This window comes from Trachurus trachurus, assembly GCF_905171665.1.
Source record: "Trachurus trachurus genome assembly, chromosome: 9".
Lineage (NCBI taxonomy): Eukaryota > Metazoa > Chordata > Actinopteri > Carangiformes > Carangidae > Trachurus > Trachurus trachurus.
This window is the reverse complement of record NC_139895.1, coordinates 1918227-1938637: the sequence shown is the minus strand read 5'-3', so window position 1 is coordinate 1938637 and position 20411 is coordinate 1918227. Positions and strand designations below refer to the sequence as shown.

The following is a 20411-nucleotide window of genomic DNA, read 5'->3' as shown; positions in this document are numbered from 1 at the left end:
GACAAATATTCTTGGTAAGATTTTGAATTTTTGCAGTGTAACAACAGAAAGCACTGTGTTTTTTCTGGTGTGCAGCCTTCCTATGAAATGATGGTGCCCCACCACTTTTTTACATGTAAAAACACCACTGTATGTACTGTATATGCATATATATGAGCACAGCTTCACCTCAGAGAGACAGTAAAGCGTTCACAGCCTGTGGAGAATGCGGGCATCGATCCCGCTACCTCTCGCACGCTCTCCCATTTGAGCTAATTCCCCTGTGACAGTGTAACCTCACAGCCCCCCCTGCCACCCCCCCACCCTGCTTCAGCTTCCTTCACTGTGTCTGTGTCGCTGCTGATTCATCAGTTTCATTCATTTCACTGTGTTTTCACTCTTTTGATGTTAAATATTGAATCTTTTATCTGGTGTTTCCTGTTCAGTTCACATTAAAACACAGAATTACCTGTAAGTTACTGCTGTAAGGTAGCTTTTAAAATGAATTAACATGTTGTTTTAAAATAGAAGTAGTTGTAGTAAAGCCTTCATTGTCATGACAACACAAAAAATGTACCTGTAAGTTACTGCTAGGTAGGTTGTTTTCAAATAAATAACCATTTGTTTTAAATAAATAAGCCTGTTGTTTTAAAATTAAAAAAAATACATTTGTTTTAAAATGAATAAATACTGTAAACTTGTTTTAAAACAAATAACCTGTTGTTTTAAAATGAATAAATAAACTTGTTTTAAAATAAAATAAAAATACATAAATGAACTTGTTTTATATGAATAACCTGTTGTTTTAAAATAAATAAATAAACCTGTTTTAATGTGAATAACCTGTTGTTTTAAAAATAGGCTACATAAATACATTTGTTTTAAAATGAATAAATAAACTTGTTTTAAAATTTAAAAAAAAATACATAAATGAACTTCGTTTTACATACATAAACCTGTTGTTTTAAAATAAATAAATGCATTTGTTTTAAAATGAATAAATACCGTAAACTTGTTTTAAAACAAATAACGTGTTGTTTTAAAATGAATAAATAAACTTGTTTTAAAATAAAAAAAATACATAAATGAACTTGTTTTACATACATAAACCTGTTGTTTTAAAATAAATAAATGCATTTGTTTTAAAATGAATAAATACCGTAAACTTGTTTTAAAACAAATAACGTGTTGTTTTAAAATGAATAAATAACCTGTTGTTTTAAAATAAATGAACTTGTTTTAATGTGAATAGCCATTTATTTTAAAACCACAGGTTATTTATATAAAACAAGTTCATTTATGTATTTTTTTAAATTTTAAAATAAGTTTATGAACTTGTTTTAATGTAAATAACCTGTTGTTTTAAAAATAAATGAATACATTTGTTTTAAAATGAATAAATAAACTTGTTTTAAAATAATTAAATAAATAAATAAACTTGTTTTGTTTAAATCAAAAACTTGTTGTCTTAAAATAAATAAATAAATAAACTGTGAACTGACTTCAAACACTGAAACTTTATGACACACAGACGGTGTTTGTACAGTCTAACCCCCCCAGAGACCACCGGGGGCTGCTGGGTAACATCCTGCACCTCCTCCCCTCCTCCTCTCCTCTCCTCCGTTGACAGTAAAGAACATCATCTCCTCCTCCTCCTCTTCTCCTCCTCCTCCTCCTCTCTGCTCTAACAATCACTCACTTCTTCACTTCTTCATCCCTCCATCCTCGACTCGTCTCCACTCTGTTCTCCTCTCGTCTCTCAGTGAAAACTTCTCTTCCTCTCTCTCTGTCTCTCTTTGAATCAACACAGGAAATCTTTCTCTCGGCCAATCAGAGCGTCCGCTGCAGAGTGACAGGGCATGGTCTGTCCAATGGGAGTGAGTTAAAACTGTGACAGCAGAGGGGGGGGTGTGGGGAGGGGCCAGAGCTTCTTAAAGAGACGGCGACCTGTTGCTGCTTGTTTGTGCAGATTTCACCACAGACTCATGGTTACTGTGTGTGTGTGTGTGTGTGTGTGAGTTCTTGTACTTACTACGTTGTGAGGACCAGAGAAGAGTTTTTAACCAACAGAGTGAGGACATTTTTGGGAAGTGAGGACATTTTGGCCGGTCCTCATTTTTTCCAAGCGCTATTTGAGGGTTAAGACTTTAGGTTTAATTAGGTTTAGAGTAATGGTTAAGGTAAGGCATTTGTTTTGGATGGTTAAGGTTAGGGTAAGGGGCTGAGGAATATATTATGTCAATGACATGTCCTCACAAAGATAGATTTACAAGGATGTGTGAGTGTGAGTGTGTGTGTGTGTGTGTGTGTGTGAGAGTGTGTGTGTTTGAGGAGGGGAAGGAAGTCACTCGCACCGGGGAATTAGCTCAAATGGTAGAGCGCTCGCTTAGCATGTGAGAGGTAGCGGGATCGATGCCCGCATTCTCCACAGACTTTTAACCCTCTCCTATCTCTGCTCTGAGGTGAGTGACCATGGACTCAGTCTTTCTGGAGATTTTGAAGCTGCTCACCCATCGGTCAACGCTGTTAGCTTAGCCTGCTAACATCAAAACATGTTAGCTTCACCTGCTAACACCAAAACATGTTAGCTTCACCTGCTGTTAAATAAGGGCGGTGAGACTTTCTGAGCAGAGCTAACTGCAGCTGAAACCTGTTTCTCTGAGCGTTCTGGTGGAGTTAGTGGAAGTGTAGGCTACAACAACTCCTGCAGTTCCTTCTGACCGAGACCAGAAGGACCAGAGCAACAAGCTGCATTTACTATCGTCTGACCAGACTGAGTCCATGGTCAGTCAGCTCAGAGCAGAGACAGGAAAAGGTTAAAAGTCTGTGGAGAATGCGGGCATCGATCCCGCTACCTCTCACATGCTAAGCGAGCGCTCTACCATTTGAGCTAATTCCCCTGTGATGACAGCTAGCTTAGCCAACAGGTTTGTTGTTAGCAGGTGAAGCTAACAAGTTCTGATGTAGCAGGTGAAGCTAACATGTTTTTGATGTAGCAGGTGAAGCTAACATGTTTTTGATGTAGCAGGTGAAGCTAACATGTTTTGATGTTAGCCAGTAAAGCTAACAGGTTTCAGTGTTAGTAGGCTAAGCTAACAGTGTTGACCAATGGGTGAGCAGCGTCAGATTCTGCAGACAGACTGAGTCCATGGTCAGTCAGCTCAGAGCAGAGACAGGAAAGGGTTAAAAGTCTGTGGAGAATGCGGGCATCGATCCCGCTACCTCTCACATGCTAACTGGCGCTCTACCATTTGAGCTAATTCCCCTGTGGAGGCAGTTAGCTTAGCCAACACGTTTGGCATTAGCAGGTGAAGCTAACATGTTTTGTGTTGGCAGGTGAAGCTAACATGTTTTGTGTTAGCAGGTGAAGCTAATATGTATTGATGTTAGCAGGCTAAGCTAACAGTGTTGACCAATGGGTGAGTAGCTTCAGATTCTTAGTGCAGAGACAGGAAAGGGTTAAAAGTCTGTGGAGAATGCGGGCATTGATCCCGCTACCTCTCACATGCTAAGCGAGCGCTCTACCATTTGAGCTAATTCCCCAGTGAAACGCTGCTGGTCACTTCCTGTGTAGGAGGTCAAAGGTCAGGCTGCTCAGCTGTCAATCATTTAACCACAACAATGAAGCTCACACAGCACACACACTGAGACGCTGCAGCTGCTGCGTGTGTTTGTGTGTGTGTGTGTGTGTGTGTGTGTGTGTGTGTGTCCTCCTCTCAGCCTGAGCAGTGCATTGTGGGACAACATGGCCGCTCCCTCTCCCTACAGACGAGGTGGCCGAGTGGTTAAGGCGATGGACTGCTAATCCATTGTGCTCTGCACGCGTGGGTTCGAATCCCATCCTCGTCGACACCGGGTTTTGTTACAACTACACAACAGGTTTGATCTGGACTCTGATGAGGTCATAGAAACTGGAGTTTCTCTGACCTTACTGCAATAGTACTGTAGTAGCATTGTAATAGTACTGTAATTGTATTGTAATAGTACTACAATAGTACTGTAATAGCATTGTAATAGTACTGTGATAGTACTATAGTGTTTTGACTATAGTAGCTTTTTATTTTTTTTTTAGCTTTTTTTTTCTTGTATAGGCCTTGTGTTCAAAATACAGTTATTAATTTCCTAATCCTATGAGTAGCGTTTTAACAGCAATGAGCCAAAGTAAAGAAGAATCGGGACATAACAATACTTTTTTGGGACGACATACATCCACTTTGGGACGGTTCATATTGTAATTTTGGGACGAACGTCGCCTCGCTCACATGTTGTGGGTCTGACGTGTCCTCCAGCTCCTCCACCGGTCTCTCCGTCCTCCTCCTCTCCTCCCTCTGTCTCTCCACCCGTCTCTCCGTCTCATCAGCGTCGTCTCTCAGCTGCTGCAGGGTCGACAGCTTCCTGAGGAGGAGACACAGCACCCCCTGCTGGACACACACACACACACACACACTTGGCACAATTTTCATGAAGAAAATCTCAATCTCCCAATAGAGCAGGGCAGACCTTAATATTAAATATACAGTACAGGCCAGAAGTTTGGAAACACTCAATGCATTTCCTTTATTTTCATGACTATTTACATTGTAGATTCTCAGTGAAATTCCACTAATGAACCCTGACAAGGCTGTCAACCTGTGAAGTGAAAACCATTTTCAGGTCAGGTTCACCTCTTGAAGCTCATCAAGAGAAGCCAAGAGTGTGCAAAACAGTAATCAGAGCAAAGGGGGGCTACTTTGAAGAAACTAGAATTGGTGGGGGCAGAGATAGAGGAGGAGGAAGAAGGAGAGGAAGAAGAAAAGAAGAAAGAGAAGACAAAGAAGAAAAGACGTGTTTTCAGTTATTTCACACTTTTTTGTTAATTCCACATGTGTTCATTCATAGTTTTGGTGCCTTCAGTGAGAATAAAGGAAACACACTGAATGAGAAGGTGTGTCCAAACTTTTGGCCTGTACTGTATATATCTCTGTAAAATCTATGCGTATGTTTGACCATGTAGATGTACATATGTGTAGCGAGCACGCTTATGTGTATGTTTGTGCAGGTAAGCACATAGTATATGTGCAAATACCCACTAATGTCAGTGAAGACAGATTACTGCTTTTCCACTTATTGTTTCCTTGTTTGTCTTATATATACAGTATATACATGGGTTAAACAAAAAAAAGAAGAAAGAAAGAAACTGTACGAGTCACCCCATCATCGATATTGTTTCAGGATGGATATTTTTGTTGTTGTATCTTTTTTGTTAATTTATTGGAAAAAAAAAAAAGAATAAGAAAACGCTCTACCATTTGAGCTAATTCCCCCGTGGAGGTAGTTAGCTTAGCCAACAGGTTTGGTAGGTGAAGCTAACATGTTTTGTGTTATCAGGTGAAGCTAATATGTATTGATGTTAGCAGGTGGAGCTAACATGTTTTGTGTTATCAGGTGAAGCTAACATGTTTTGTGTTATCAGGTGAAGCTAATATGTATTGATGTTAGCAGGTGGAGCTAACATGTTTTGTGTTATCAGGTGAAGCTAACATGTTTTGTGTTATCAGGTGAAGCTAATATGTATTGATGTTAGCAGGTGGAGCTAACAGGTTTCAGTGTTAGCAGGCTAAGCTAACAGTGTTGACCGATGGGTGAGCAGCGTCAGATTCTCCAGACAGACTGAGTCAATGGTCACTCAGCTCAGAGCAGAGACAGGAAAGAGTTAAAAGTCTGTGGAGAATGCGGGCATCGATCCCGCTACCTCTCACATGCTAAGCGAGCGCTCTACCATTTGAGCTAATTCCCCTGTGTTGACAGCTAGCTTAGCCAACAGGTTTGGTGTTAGCAGGTGAAGCTAACATGTTTTGTGTTAGCAGGTGAAGCTAATATGTTCTGATGTAAGCAGGTGAAGCTAACAGGTTTCAGTGTTAGCAGGTGAAGCTAACAGGTTTCAGTGTTAGCAGGCTAAGCTAACAGTGTTGACCAATTTTCACGAGTAACACACTGTTATTCAAAATTCTAAAGTTAATTGCCCTACTGTGTTGTTCTGTAACTGTTGCTAACATTTCCATGTTTCTCACATTCTCTGTTGTAAACTGTTTTCTTGTCTGTAACAACATCTCTGTCCCGTCTGTCTGTCCGTCCTGGGTGATGATCCCTCCTCTGTTGCTCACCCTGAGCTTTCTCCTGGTTTTCCCTGTTAAAAGGGTTTCCATGGAGTTTTTCCTCAGTGGATGTGAGGGTCTAAGGACAGAGGATGTTGTTATGATGCCATGTAAAAGCCCTTTGAGACAAACTGTTGGTAAAAATGGGGCTATACAAATAACATTGCCTTGCCTTGCCTTGCCTATGCACACTGACTCATCACATGGGTAAACACCTGTAACACTGTTTTACAATTAGCAATCAGAGCTTTAGCATAAAAGGGCAACATAACAGGCAGTGATGGACTGACACCAAAACACATAACACACACACACACACACACACACACACACACACACACACACACACACACACACACACACACACACACACACACACACACACACACACACACACACACACACACACACACACACACACACACATACCGTAGATAGCAGTGATCATAATGATGATGAGAAAAGAAAATGCATTGATCACCAAAATTGCATGTTGATGCAAGGATTCAAACCTAGACTAGAACAAAGTCTTTGACTGCAAAGAGAGCTGCTCTACTAGGTGAGCTACATGTTACAGTAGTCTCTCATCTTGTCAAAATTATGTGTTCAGTCTTTCAAAATTGTCCGGCCATAAACCAGCTGACCCCGACCAACTCTTTTTTTGTGTGTGTGTGGTCACATCAGCACGGCTGCATCGTATATCATATAAAAACAATATTCTAACATTTTACAACACATTTATAAATGTAATGTCTGTAGTTACTGTAAAAAAAGAAAAGAAAACGAAAGCCTAAGGTAAAGGTAAAGGTAAGGGTACTTTATTTGTCACATATACAGCTAGTACAGTGAAATTCTTATGTCTTAAGTCATTATGATGAATGGAGTAGAAGTGTTTTCCATTCATCATAGTGTTTTACACTGAGCACATCAGAGTTCAACTGGTTCTTATAAATCTCTATTCATAATATGATGGTTTGTGTGTGTCATCTGAGACTAAAACAGCATTTAGAGAAGAAATAACATTGTTTTGAATGTAAAGTTTCATTTTGCAGGAGAAGTGAGGGCTAAGTTAGTGTGTGTGTTTTTGGATTTGTGTGTAGAGTTATGAGAGTATGAGGCATGCTTTCAGAAAATGTGTGTAAACAATCGAGGAAAACCGTAGTATCAACAAACTTATGCTGCTTTCCCACTAGAAAGATAACTCCGCCCCCAGCGCCGACCTAAGAGGTTAGGTTAGGGTTGTGTGTGTGTCTGTGTGTGTGTTACCTGTCGGTGTGTTGCGGTTTCCTCTGCTTCCTGCTGCCTGGTGTGACGAGCCACCTGCAGGACTTCAGCATCACCTGTGCACAAGGAGGAAGAGGAGGAGGTTTGTGTTCAGTCTGCCGTGTTTCCATGACAACGTCAGTTTCTAACAGCTGCAGACAGAGAACGTGATGCTCAAACACCACGGTGAGCGTCCACCTGGAGGCTCATCAGGCAGGTGAACGCTGAAGGTGACTGAATGCTGAAGGTGAATGCTGATGTGAACGCTGAAGGTGAACACTGAAGGTGACTGAATGCTGAAGGTGACTGAATGCTGAAGGTGACTGAATGCTGAAGGTAACAGAATGCTGAAGGTGACTGAATGCTGAAGGTAACAGAATGCTGAAGGTGACTGAATGCTGAAAGTGAACGCTGAAGGTGAACAATGATGGTGAATGCTTAAGGTGAACACTGATGTGAACGCTGAAGGTGACTGAATGCTGAAGGTGAACGCTGAAGGTGACTGAATGCTGAAGGTGAATGCTGAAGGTGAATGCTGATGTGAACACTGATGTGAACACTGGAGGTGACTGAATGCTGAAGGTGAAGACTGAAGGTGAACGCTGATTTGGGAGGGGGCAGAGTTGAGGCAACACAGGACGAGGTGGCCGAGTGGTTAAGGCGATGGACTGCTAATCCATTGTGCTCTGCACGCGTGGGTTCGAATCCCATCCTCGTCGGGGTAGAGTTCACTTTAGCATCTGTCACACCTGGAAAAGGCCGAAGCTGCTTCATCTGAGACTGTAGGAAGTCTGTGATGATCTCTGGTGGATCATTTCATGTATTGGTTCAACACGCCGATCACCGATCACCAATCTGTCGGTGTGTTGCGGTTTCCTCTGCTTCCTGCTGCCTGGTGTGACGAGCCACCTGCAGGACTTCAGCATCACCTGTGCACGAGGAGGAGGAGGAGGAGGTTTGTGTTCAGTCTGCCGTGTTTCCATGACAACGTCAGTTTCTAACAGCTGCAGACAGAGAAGGTTAAAACTGAAAGTTAATGCTGAAGGTGAACACTGATGTGAACACTACGGTGGCCCTGAGGGCACCAATCACAACAGAAAATCAGGAAACACAACAACAAAAGAGAAAACACAACGGCAAAAGAGAAAACACAACAACAAAAGAGAAAACACAACGGCAAAAGAGAAAACACAACAACAAAAGAGAAAACACAACGGCAAAAGAGAAAACACTACAGCAAAAGAGAAAATACAATGGCAAAAGAGAAAAGACAATGACCAACACAACAACAAAAAATAAAAAAAAGTTTAGTAATTTGTGGTTGTGTTTTCTCTTTTGTTGTTGTGTTTTCTGATTTGCTGTTGTGATTTGCACCTCAGGACCACCGTAGAACACTGAAAGTGAATGCTGAAGGTGAATACTGATGAACGCTGATTTGGGAGGGAGCAGAGTTGAGAGACACAGGACGAGGTGGCCGAGTGGTTAAGGCGATGGACTGCTAATCCATTGTGCTCTGCACGCGTGGGTTCGAATCCCATCCTCGTCGGGATAGAGTTCACTTTAGCATCTGTCACACCTGGAAAGAGTGTCATCTGAGACTGTGAGTCTGTGTTCTCTGATGGATCATTTCAGACCGATCATGTCAGCGTGTTCTTCCACCTGCCTCCACTTCACAGCAGATTAGCTCTGTCTGATCTGAGTTCAGTTCAACTGTGATCACAAGGACTCATTCAGCTTTTAGAGAAGCCAACTTCATTCACTTCAGTTTAAAATCAGTTTAACCTTAATTTGATCTCAGTTTAAGATCAACTACTCTTCAGACCGTCGCTGCAGCTTGAACATTATGACCTGTCAGCCCTCCTGCTGGCGGCCATGTTGAACAGTTTCTAACAGCTGCAGACAGAGAACATGATGCTCAAACACCACGGTGAGCGTCCACCTGGAGTCAGGTGAGTGACTGAGGCTCATTGGGCTGAAGGTGACTGAACGCTGAAGGTGACTGAATGCTGATGTGAACGCTGAAGGTGAAGACTGAAGGTGAACGCTGATGGAGAACACTGATCTGTAGGGAGCAGACTTGAGGCGAAACAGGACGAGGTGGCCGAGTGGTTAAGGCGATGGACTGCTAATCCATTGTGCTCTGCACGCGTGGGTTCGAATCCCATCCTCGTCGGGGTAGAGTTCCCTTTAGCATCTGTCACACCTGGAAAAGGCCGAAGCTGCTTCATCTGAGACTGTGAGTCTGTGTTCTCTGGTGGATCATTTCATGTATCAGTCCAACACACCAATCTCAACTTCACAGCAGATGTTGAACAGTTTCTAACAGCTGCAGACAGAGAACGTGATGCTCAAACACCACGGTGAGCGCCCACCTGGAGTCAGGTGAGAGAGTGACTGAGGCTCATTGGGCTGAAGGTGACTGAACGCTGAATCTGAAGACTGAAGGTGAAGACTGATGGTGAACGCTGAATGTGAAGACTTAAGTTGAACACTGATGGTGAACACTGAAGGTGAACGCTAAAGGTGAACGCTGATTTGGGAGGGGGCAGAGTTGAGGCAACACAGGACGAGGTGGCCGAGTGGTTAAGGCGATGGACTGCTAATCCATTGTGCTCTGCACGCGTGGGTTCGAATCCCATCCTCGTCGGGGTAGAGTTCACTTTAGCACCTGTCACACCTGGAAAAGGCCGAAGCTGCTTCATCTGAGACTGTAGGAAGTCAGTGATGATCTCTGGTGGATCATTTCATGTATCGGTTCAACACCACCGATCATGTCAGTGTGTTCTTCCACTTCACAGCAGATTAGCTCTGGTCTGAGTTCAGTTCAACTGTGTTCACAAGGACTTATTCAGCTGTCACACCAATTAAACTTGGTTTAGAGAAGCCAACTTCATTCACTTCAGTTTAAAATCAGTTTAACCTTAATTTGATCTCGGTTTAAGATCAACTACTCTTCAGACCGTCGCTGCAGCTTGAACATTATGAGTTGTCAGCCCTCCTGCTGGCGGCCATGTTGAACAGTTTCTAACAGCTGCAGACAGAGAACGTGATGCTCAAACACCACGGTGAGCGTCCACCTGGAGTCAGGTGAGAGAGTGACTGAGGTTCATTGGGCTGAAGGTGACAGAACGCTGATGTGAACGTTGAAGGTGAAGACTGATGTGAACACTGAAGGTGAACGCTGATGGAGAACACTGATCTGTAGGGAGCAGAGTTGAGGCAACACAGGACGAGGTGGCCGAGTGGTTAAGGCGATGGACTGCTAATCCATTGTGCTCTGCACGCATCCTCGTCGGGGTAGAGTTCACTTTAGTATCTGTCACACCTGGAAAAGGGCCGAAGCTGCTTCATCTGAGACTGTAGGAAGTCTGTGATGATCTCTGGTGGATCATTTCATGTATCGGTTCAACACACCGATCATGTCAGTGTGTTCTTCCACCTCACAGTAGATTAGCTCTGATCTGTTCTGTTCACAAGGACTCATTGTCACACCAATTAAACTTGGTTTAGAGAAGCCAACTTCATTCACTTCAGTTTAAAATCAGTTTAACCTTAATTTGATCTCAGTTTAAGATCAACTACTCTTCAGACCGTCGCTGCAGCTTGAACATTATGACCTGTCAGACCTCCTGCTGGCGGCCATGTTGAACAGTTTCTAACAGCTGCAGACAGAGAACGTGATGCTCAAACACCACGGTGAGCGTCCACCTGAAGTCAGGTGAGAGAGTGACTGAGGCTCATTGGGCTGAAGGTGACAGAACGCTGATGTGAACGCTGAAGGTGAAGACTGATGGTGAACTCTAAAGTGAACGCTAAAGGTGAACGCTGATTTGGGAGGGAGCCGAATTGAGGGACACAGGACGAGGTGGCCGAGTGGTTAAGGCGATGGACTGCTAATCCATTGTGCTCTGCCCGCGTGGGTTCGAATCCCATCCTCGTCGGGGTAGAGTTCCCTTTAGCATCTGTCACACCTGGAACGGGCCGAAGCTGCTGAGACTGTAGGAAGTCAGTGATGATCTCTGGTGGATCATTTCATGTATCGGTCCAACACACCAATCTCCACTTCACAGCAGATTAGCTCTGATCTGAGTTCAGTTCAACTGTGTTCACAATGACTCATTCAGCTTTCACACCAATTAAACTCGGTTTAGAGAAGCCAACTTCATTCACTTCAGTTTAAAATCAGTTTAACCTTAATTTGATCACGGTTTAAGATCAACTACTCTTCAGACCATTGCTGCAGCTTGAACATTATGACCTGTCAGCCCTCCTGCTGGCGGCCATGTTGAACAGTCTCCTCTTCATCTCCTCGGTGAACCAGTGTCTGGACAACAACAACTCGTCTCCATCATCAGACTGGACTGAGTCTGTCTCAGTTTCCTTTTAAGGAACTTTTTGTTTTGATTTTGTTTGAAGCTAAACCTCCTACTTTTCCCCGGACATGTAAATTACACCATCTCCAGACAGAATCATGATCTCTTTGTTCACCTGCACTCTGCTCCTGCACAGAGGAGGAGGAGGAGGAGCAGGAGGAGCTGTGCCGAGTGGAGGTGATGGTGTTCCTGATGGGTCGAGCCTTTCCGATGTACGGACTGTCGGCCACTGAGTCGACTTCCTGATGAGACAGTGTAGACACTTTAAAGGGATAGTTCAACATTTTGGCAAATTGGCCCATTGCCATAATCCCTATAGTCATAGCAGTAGGTTCGTTACCTTTAATTGTCGGTGCAAGCTATTTTTAGAACGGCGGAGCAGAGCCGTGAGCTGCTCAGAGCTACGCTACGGAGGCTCATTATATGGGATTTCTTGGTTTCCCTCGTCAAACTCATCAAATACACAATCCAACAACTCCACAACGCTCTGGTGGACAAGTTGTGAGCTGCACATTCACCACGCTATGAGATAATAACAGAACGTTACCACACAGAGTTGTTTTAGAGGGAAATTCATGCAAAACCGCTGATGCGCGTTGCGTTCAGGGACAGTTTTTCAGCAAGCAGACTCTGTATTTACCTCGAAAACGGCTCCGTTTCGTAACGTTCCGTTATTATCTCATAGCGTGGTGAATGTGCAGGTCACAACTTGTCCACGAAAGCGTTTTGGAGTTTTGGGATTTTGTATTTGATGAGTTTGATGAGGGAAACCAAGAAATTCCTTTAGCCTCCATAGCGTAGCTCTGAGCAGCTCACGGCTCTGCTCCGCCGTTCTAAAAATAGCTTGCACCGACAATTAAAGGTAACGAACCTACTGCTATGATGGTAATGGGCCAATTTGCCAAAATGTTGAACTATCCTTTTAATGTTTGCTTCATTTATACCATTTATAACATTAATGTTTAATGAATGTGTGTGAGTGTGTGTGTGTGTGTGTGTGTGTGTGTGTGTGTGTGTGTGTGTGTGTGTGTGTGTGTGTGTGCTCCAGTCACCTGTGCGGTGCAGCGCGGCAGGGGGCGGAGCTTGGTGTCTATCTTGTAGAAGGTGAGCTCCTGCTCCAGCTCATAGAGTCTGTGAAAGGCTCGGCTCAACTCTGCTGTCGTCTTCTCCAGCTGAGGACACACACAGGAAAGGCTTTTACTGTGAAAGGGTGGCTACAGGAAGTCATATAAGAGCTGTCAATCAATTAGGCCAGGCGCCACAGGCAAAAACAATGTCTTTTCATGCATGGATCAATTTCTAGATTTGGCCTATTTTGTTTCCTTATCATGTCTTCCTTCAGACTAGTGGAAAGAAATAGTAGAAAATCCACATTAAGGTTTTTATTTTACTTCATTTTGTCTCTTTTTTCAATAGATTTCTCCTAAATTTACCAAAAGTTAGTCTGACTTATGTCATGTCAGGTATCATTGTAAAGCTCTCTCTCTTCAAACTTTGTCATTTCCTCTTTTTCCAGCAACAAATCGTAAAAGTTTGACTGACTTTTACGATCTTTTTTAAAGGCCGTTTACAAAGTGATAAAAAGAGATATTCAAAATCCCCTCTGTAAAAACTTCTAACTCTAATATGTCAACAAAATAAAACAAGAATTTTGAAAGTAGTTTTATCCATTGGTCAGATTTCTGTTCTGGAAATGTATGCAAATATTTCATCAGATATTGCCTCATTTACATATTTAAACACAGAACTTGTAATACAAAAAATAATTGTCTTAATGTGAGTGATAAATTCATGGTGAAATCCGTTGAATAAAAGGTTTTTAATTGTTCTAAAGGGAGATTTGATTTTTCTAGTGTTTCATAAAGGACAAAATGTGCTGCTTTATTCAAATGTAACTTTATTCTACATGAAACAAAGACAAAGAGATTGTGTTTGGTATAAAAACTATTCTCATATAACAACATGACGACTCCACGGATCCACACTATACACACATCGCCCACTCTGAGGGAGCGAGGGATGATGGTTTCGAATATATCCGAACGAATTACGGGTCATTCAATATTTGTTCAAACCTCATTTTTCTAAAAACTGACAGCCCTAATGCACACTCCATCACACTTACACACTTGGGCGCTTGGCGTGTGCGTTCATGGGCTTAGTGTCAGTGCTCAGTGTGTCCCGTTTCTCCAATGACTGAAAGTGCAGCGCGCTTGATTTGCACTTTACCCACACTTAAGGTAAGACCGCATCCCAGCGGTATTTGGCCAAGTATAAATCCCACAATGCACCACGGTGAAGTCCGACGTCACCGGGAGCAACAAGCCACGTTTAGGAAATGCGATTGAATTAATTTCAATAAAATGAAATTAACTTTCTATCTCATAATTATGACTTTTTAATGTCATATTTTATATTCATCATGCTCTGTTTTATTTTACTTTTTTCGTTTTTCTTGTTTGTTTTATTTACTTACAGAGTTGGGCTTGTGCATAGAGACACTTCAGGAGCAGATGAGACTGTGATCCAGCAGCACTGGTTATTAAAACTGTTGCTGTGCTGTGTGTGTGTGTGTGTGTTGGCACAGGCTGCACTTGTCAAGTTTGTCCCGATTGCTTTTAAATATCCCCCCAACACGCTTGGCCACTTAATACACGCTTGCACACAATAGACCGAATCTCCTTGTTGTTTACATTCTACTTCCGGGTAGAAACCCAGCACGTAATTTGAATGAGATCAATAGTAACGAACGAGAGTTTAGCTATATATCATATTTTTCACGCCCTATCACCGTTTAGACAAATCTGAAATGATTGAAGAAACATTACTATTTCTGTGTGTGTGTTTTGTGTTGCTATGTGTTGTATTTATTCAGTTTGGGGGAATCACGGTGTCTAGAAAGCATCAGTGGCTGCAGCTGACAGGGACAGCTAACGGTAGCTAAGCTAACAGCAGCAGCTAAGCTAGCGACGGTAGCTAAGCTAACAGCATGACGTCAGCTGTTAAAACCCTCCCGTTGTGGGACACGACATGAAACTACTCCAGTTAGCTCAGTCATGTTGGAACTCAGATATCCGCTGGAGAAAATATTTTTTCATGGACCGTTTATTGAGTCACTGAGTTATTAAAGTTAAACAGGTAGCTAACCGTTAGCCCGGCTAATCTATGATAACCATGACTAATTACAAAAATGTGCACACGTAAATAGTAATGTTTGTCCAATCATTGGTTTTATAGACTTTACAAACATCAGATTAGTCTAAACGGTGATATAGTGACATGAAAAATGAGATAAATATAGTGAAACTCTCGTCCGTCACTATTGTTCTCATGCTGGTTTTCTACCAGGAAGTAGTTGTAAACAACAAGGAGATTCGTCCTATATGCAAATATACGTTCTGCCTGCAAAACGTCACCAAAGTGTGTGCGTAACCAAGCGCACTGAGCCAAGTGTGGAGGAATGGGACAGGCCCTGTGTGTGTGTGTGTGTGTGTGTGTGTGTGTGTCCTACCAGTTCAGTCTTGGTGTGTAGCTCTTGTTGCAGCAGTGTGTGTGTGTGAGCCGTCTCCTCCTGCTGGTGGAGTCGTGTCACTGCAGCCTGCCGCTCCGCCCGCAGCCTGCTCTGCTCTGATTGGCCGACGTCCTCCTCCTCCTCCGTCTGCAGACGCTCCAGCTCCTCTGAGCACAGACGACCACGAGCGAGTTTTGTTTATTCATCTGCGAGACGCAGGGTTGTGCGTCGTCTCCAACGCAGCGTTAAGGTCTTTGCACACTGAGTCCGTTTTTTTCGTCCGAAATTGCCGCACGTCAAAAAATAAATTCGACCTCATGTTGTGTCGATCATGTTTACACACCGAGTCCCAAACTTTCGTCCGTCATAAAAGTTTTCGAAACAGGTTCGATTTAATGCGTTTTTCGCATCCGTGAAAAGTCTTTTGACCAATCACATCAGTGTTTTGAGGCTGGAGAGCAGTGTTGGGTATAGTTACTTTGGAAAGTAGTTAATTAAGTTACAACGTTACCATCAATTAAAAGTAATCAGTTACATTACTGCGTTACCTATGAATAAAAGTAACGCGTTAGAGTACTCATGTGTTACCAATAATTAAAAGCCTTTTGCAGCGCCTCGCACATGCTGCAACTTAACAGACACACAGCTCACAACTCTTTTAAATGCACCGAGTCCTGACGAATAACATCAGTCATCCAACCAAATTAGCTCTACAGGATAACAATAACAGGAAAGACAGTCAGAAATATGCCACATAGCGGGTTTTGTTTTTTTGTTTTTTTTGATCGTAGAACTGATCAAAATTCAGGAGTTGCTGTGAATCCCTCTCAGCGGCTTCACTGCTCGATCTGTCTGTCAGTTTGAACGGAGGACTCACGTGTGGAGAGGAGGGAGGCTGGCGAAACGTGAACTTCCTGCCTTGTGTGTAATAAAAGTAAAAAATGCGGTTAAATGTACTGGTATCACACTGGATTTTTTTGCGGTCGACAGAAGCTTTTCACCAACGCAGAGTGCATTTTACCGTTATGTTCTTGTCCTTTTCGCTGGCGAATAATTGAAACGCACGCGCACACACACACACACACATAGGTAACGTAGGTCAGCAGGGCACAGACGCATCACAGCGCTGCCTCGGCTGACACCTCCGCAGGTTGCACAGTAGTCTGTCTGACAAAAAGCAGCTGCAGTCGGGATTTTCCTTTCCTTATCCGGCAAAAAGTAACGGATTACTTTAAAAAAAACAAGACTAAGTTACTGATTGCTCAACTCATGAAACTAACGCGTTACGTTACACGAAAAAAGTAATTAAAGTACTCTAACGCATTACTTTGTAACTTTACTTTACTTTGTAACGCGTTACCCACAACACTGCTGGAGAGGGAGAGAAAGAAGGGGGAGATCACCTGAGTGTGTGTGTCTGTGTGTGTGTGTGTGCGAGCGCCAGCCGCTGTTGAAGATCATGGAAATTGTCCGTCTTCTGTTTACTGTGTGAGCTAATACAGGGTTTATACAGGAATCTTGAAGTTAATTTTAATACCTTTTTAAGACTTTTTCAAGACCTTATCAATATTTTTTAACACCTCACCGCCACTTCAAGCTGTAACCATTCACATTAATGACACTTTTAACTCAACAGTTTTAGTTTGTGATTAAGACTGTAGACCACTTACAACAGAATTCAAAATAGGCTGGGATAATAAATCAAAGGAAAAGTTTATCAAAAAAGAAATATTGCTCAACTCCCCAAAAACAAAAACTACAATCACGACAGTCATGACATGTGCCTCAGCTCGTTTGATTTTGTTTCTCGTAGGGCTGCAGCCGATATCCGAGTACTCGAGTACTCGCTCGACTTGGGCGGCATCTGAGTGCCATTTCCCTACTTTATAATGTCATGAAAAGACTTTTTAATACTTTTTAAGGGTCTTAATTTTCCCAAAATTGATTTATCACCTTTTAATACTTTTCAAGACCCCGCGGATACCCTGTAATAATCAATATCTATCAAAATGGAACTGACATCCTAAAATAAACTGTTGAAGTGATGATGATAGTTCCGCTGCTTTGTTTCCCTCTACGAAATTTGGAACACAAAATAAAAACGCATGCGAAAAAAATGGACTCAGTGTGCAAAGACGTTTACGGTTCGGTTACCTGCACTGAAGTGGCGGCGGCGGCGGGGGGGGGCGTGTCCTCTCTCCTGCTGAGTGACCGGCTGCTCGTCCAGCCGGTCCAGAGTCCTGAGGTGGAAGAGCAGGAAGAGGCGGGAGTGTGGCAGCGAGGAGGCGGGGTTTCCTGACACGGAGAGCTCTGATAGGCTGCTCAGAGAGCGCAGCCTGGACACCTCGTACAGCTGCACGCACACACACACACACACACACACACACACACACACACACACACACACACACACACACACACAGGTGTCACGATCGCAGCCGTCAATCATGACCTCACACTCCAGTTTTATAGCTTCAGACGACTAATGAAGATCAAAGAACAACAGGAAGTGACAGAGCAACAGTGACGGGAAGAACGGCGTAATCCAACAACGCTGTTAAAGAGGCACTAAGCAGGATTTCTCCCGTGGCTCTGCTACATCTTTAACCCTTAATTAAAAAGCTCCGGAGTAATTGTGATAGTTAACTACATGACTTGTGACTTGTTACCGTGACAACGGAGGCTCTCTGTCTTCACCTGGCGTCTCACGACTGAAAACCAACCTTGTAACATCAGTTGCACAGTTCTCCTTTAACATTACCGACAATAAAATGCTGCGGTACTTGACTCAAGAAGTCCTGTCACGTTGAAGTGTAGTCACGTTATAAACACATTAGTTTCAGTTCATAAACTAGTCGGAAAAAAAGACGTTTATCTGGAACTAACAGCAGTTAGTAACAATAGTTACTTTTCCTGGTACTTTTATCATTAATTTCACACACAGACTCACACACACCCTGACTCACAGAGGTGATGAGGTTGTGCTGCAGGTGCAGTGTGTGCAGCGATTGCAGTTTCCTGCCCAGCCACCGGGGGACGCGGTGGATCCTGTTGTAGGACAGATTCAGCTGCTGCAGCCTGGACAGCTGCTGCAGCCCCTCCATGCTCCTGCACACAGTCACACAGGGAAGGGTTGCTATGGTTACAGCTGCTGCAGCCCCTCCATGCTCCTGCACACAGTCACAGTCACACAGTACGTTTACATGACACTTGAAAAAAACGAATTATTGCCTTAATCCGACTATAACTGGACAACTGAAGTGCATGTAAACACCTTAGTCCGACTGAAATCGGAGTTGGAGAACTCCGATTAAGACACCCAGATAATGTGATTGGAATTAGATTTTCTCCGTCATGTAAACACCTTAGTCGGAGTATAACTGGACAATGCATGTGCGCTGCTCCACAACCGTAGAGACGGCACCAAGTGGAGCAGAGAAGCCGCCCGAACCCGGCAAAGTAAAGAAAAAAAAAACAACGTCAGCGCCGATTCAATGCATTTCACACATTTCCGACCCAGACTGGCGCGTCTGGTCAGGAACTGCAGTTGAGACTTTATTATTAAGCTACTAAGTTGTTTATATTCAGTTTTTTAGGAGGTGACAGAAAAGTCAACAGGACAGTCGGCGTATTAACCCGCTGAAACAACGGATGAGGGGGCGATGGACCCGTCAGTTATTCGGTTTTCTCAGTTGCATGTAAACTGAGACAAGGACAGAAGTCCGATTAGACGACAAAATCGAATTTTGAGCATAGTTGGATTCAGCTCTGCATGTAAACGTACTGACTGACACAGGGAAGGGCTGCTATGCCACATGCCATCACACTGTATAATAAATACAGCCAAAAAACTCCGGTCATAACTTACAGTCACTACGCACTTTGTTTCTACACACAGTTACACACATCGCAAATTTTTTTTACTTTGCACTAAAATCAACACTGCCAATTTACTCGGCAATCTAAGCTGCTGCATATTCCACTCTGTTGTACCACTAGAGCACAGTTTTCCATCAAATATAAAGGTGTAACTTTATGGAACAAGTATATTCACCTGACTAACAGCTTTCCCTCCCTAGCCATCTTTAAAAGGAAATTAAAAGATCATCTGTTCACTATGGGATTGTCTTAATACTCTGTTGCCATTGTAATTCATCTCCTGTTTCATTCTCTCGATTCTTTTGATTCATTTCAATTTATCCCTTGATTCATTGCTTAATTACTATTTTGGTTATTTTGTTTTTTTCTCTCATTAATTCATTTGTTATTATATTTCGATAAGATACATTTAATGTGTGTGTGGTTTGACGTGTGTGTGTGTATATGTGTGTGTGTGTGTGTGTGTGTGTGTGTGTGTGTGTGTGTGTGTGTGTGTGTGTGTGTGTGTGTGTGTCTCACTGGATGCGGTTGTGAGCCAGCTGCAGCTCCCTCAGGTGAGTCAGAGCGTCGAGTCTCTCCATCCTCTGGATCATGTTGTGGTTCAGATTTAACACCTGCACACGATGACACACACACACACACACACACACACACACACACACACACACACACACACACACACACACACACACACACACACACACACGCGCGCGCGTTAAACCAGGTCGTGAACTCCAACGCACCACACGAGTGAAGAGACGACAGAAACAAAGAGGAACAAACATCTTAAACATTTCTTTCAGTGTCAAAACGTCCTGGTTTAAATAAAGTTGACTTTATTAAAGGTATAGTACGTAGGAATTCCCCCCATCTAGCGGTGCGGTTGCATATCTGAACGTATTCTTGATGTTGCATTCAGGTGAAATGGGGCAGACGTCAGACAGACAACAGACGCTGCATGTAACAGGATAAACAAGCGTCTATGTAAACAAGTGGTGTCCGTGACAACATGTTGTCATGGTGATGTGGTATTGTTTTACCGTCTTTCTCTGGTGGAGTAAAATGACATCCGGTTGGTTTGCCGACGGCCGTCTGCCTGACTGCACCTGAATGCAACACCACTGCCTCCGTCCTTCCTCACACTACACAGTGGTGACAGTTTTAACAGGCCGTTTCCGTGGTTACCTACGGTCACGATGCAACATGGCCGCCTCGGTTCGGTGCGTCGCCCACTTATGTATTTGTAACGACTTGTAACAACTCATTCTAAGG

The 20411-nt window shown here is 43.2% G+C and overlaps 1 protein-coding gene across 1 annotated transcript in view; it reads right to left on the bottom strand.

The window, feature by feature from the left end:
- Positions 1 to 19738, bottom strand: part of cntrl (centriolin) — a 49817-nt gene extending 30079 nt beyond the window's left edge. Inside the window, exons 1-8 of the mRNA XM_083979803.1 lie at positions 19659 to 19738; positions 18227 to 18368; positions 17421 to 17613; positions 15261 to 15427; positions 12802 to 12921; positions 11865 to 11991; positions 7380 to 7453; positions 4242 to 4397 (exon numbers count right to left, since the gene is read on the bottom strand). Of these exons, the coding sequence (XP_083835929.1) occupies positions 4242 to 4397; positions 7380 to 7453; positions 11865 to 11991; positions 12802 to 12921; positions 15261 to 15427; positions 17421 to 17613; positions 18227 to 18368; positions 19659 to 19732 (1053 nt within the window). The 5' untranslated portion in view covers positions 19733 to 19738. The remainder of the gene's footprint in view (positions 1 to 4241; positions 4398 to 7379; positions 7454 to 11864; positions 11992 to 12801; positions 12922 to 15260; positions 15428 to 17420; positions 17614 to 18226; positions 18369 to 19658) is intronic.
- Positions 19739 to 20411: the final 673 nt, after the last annotated feature.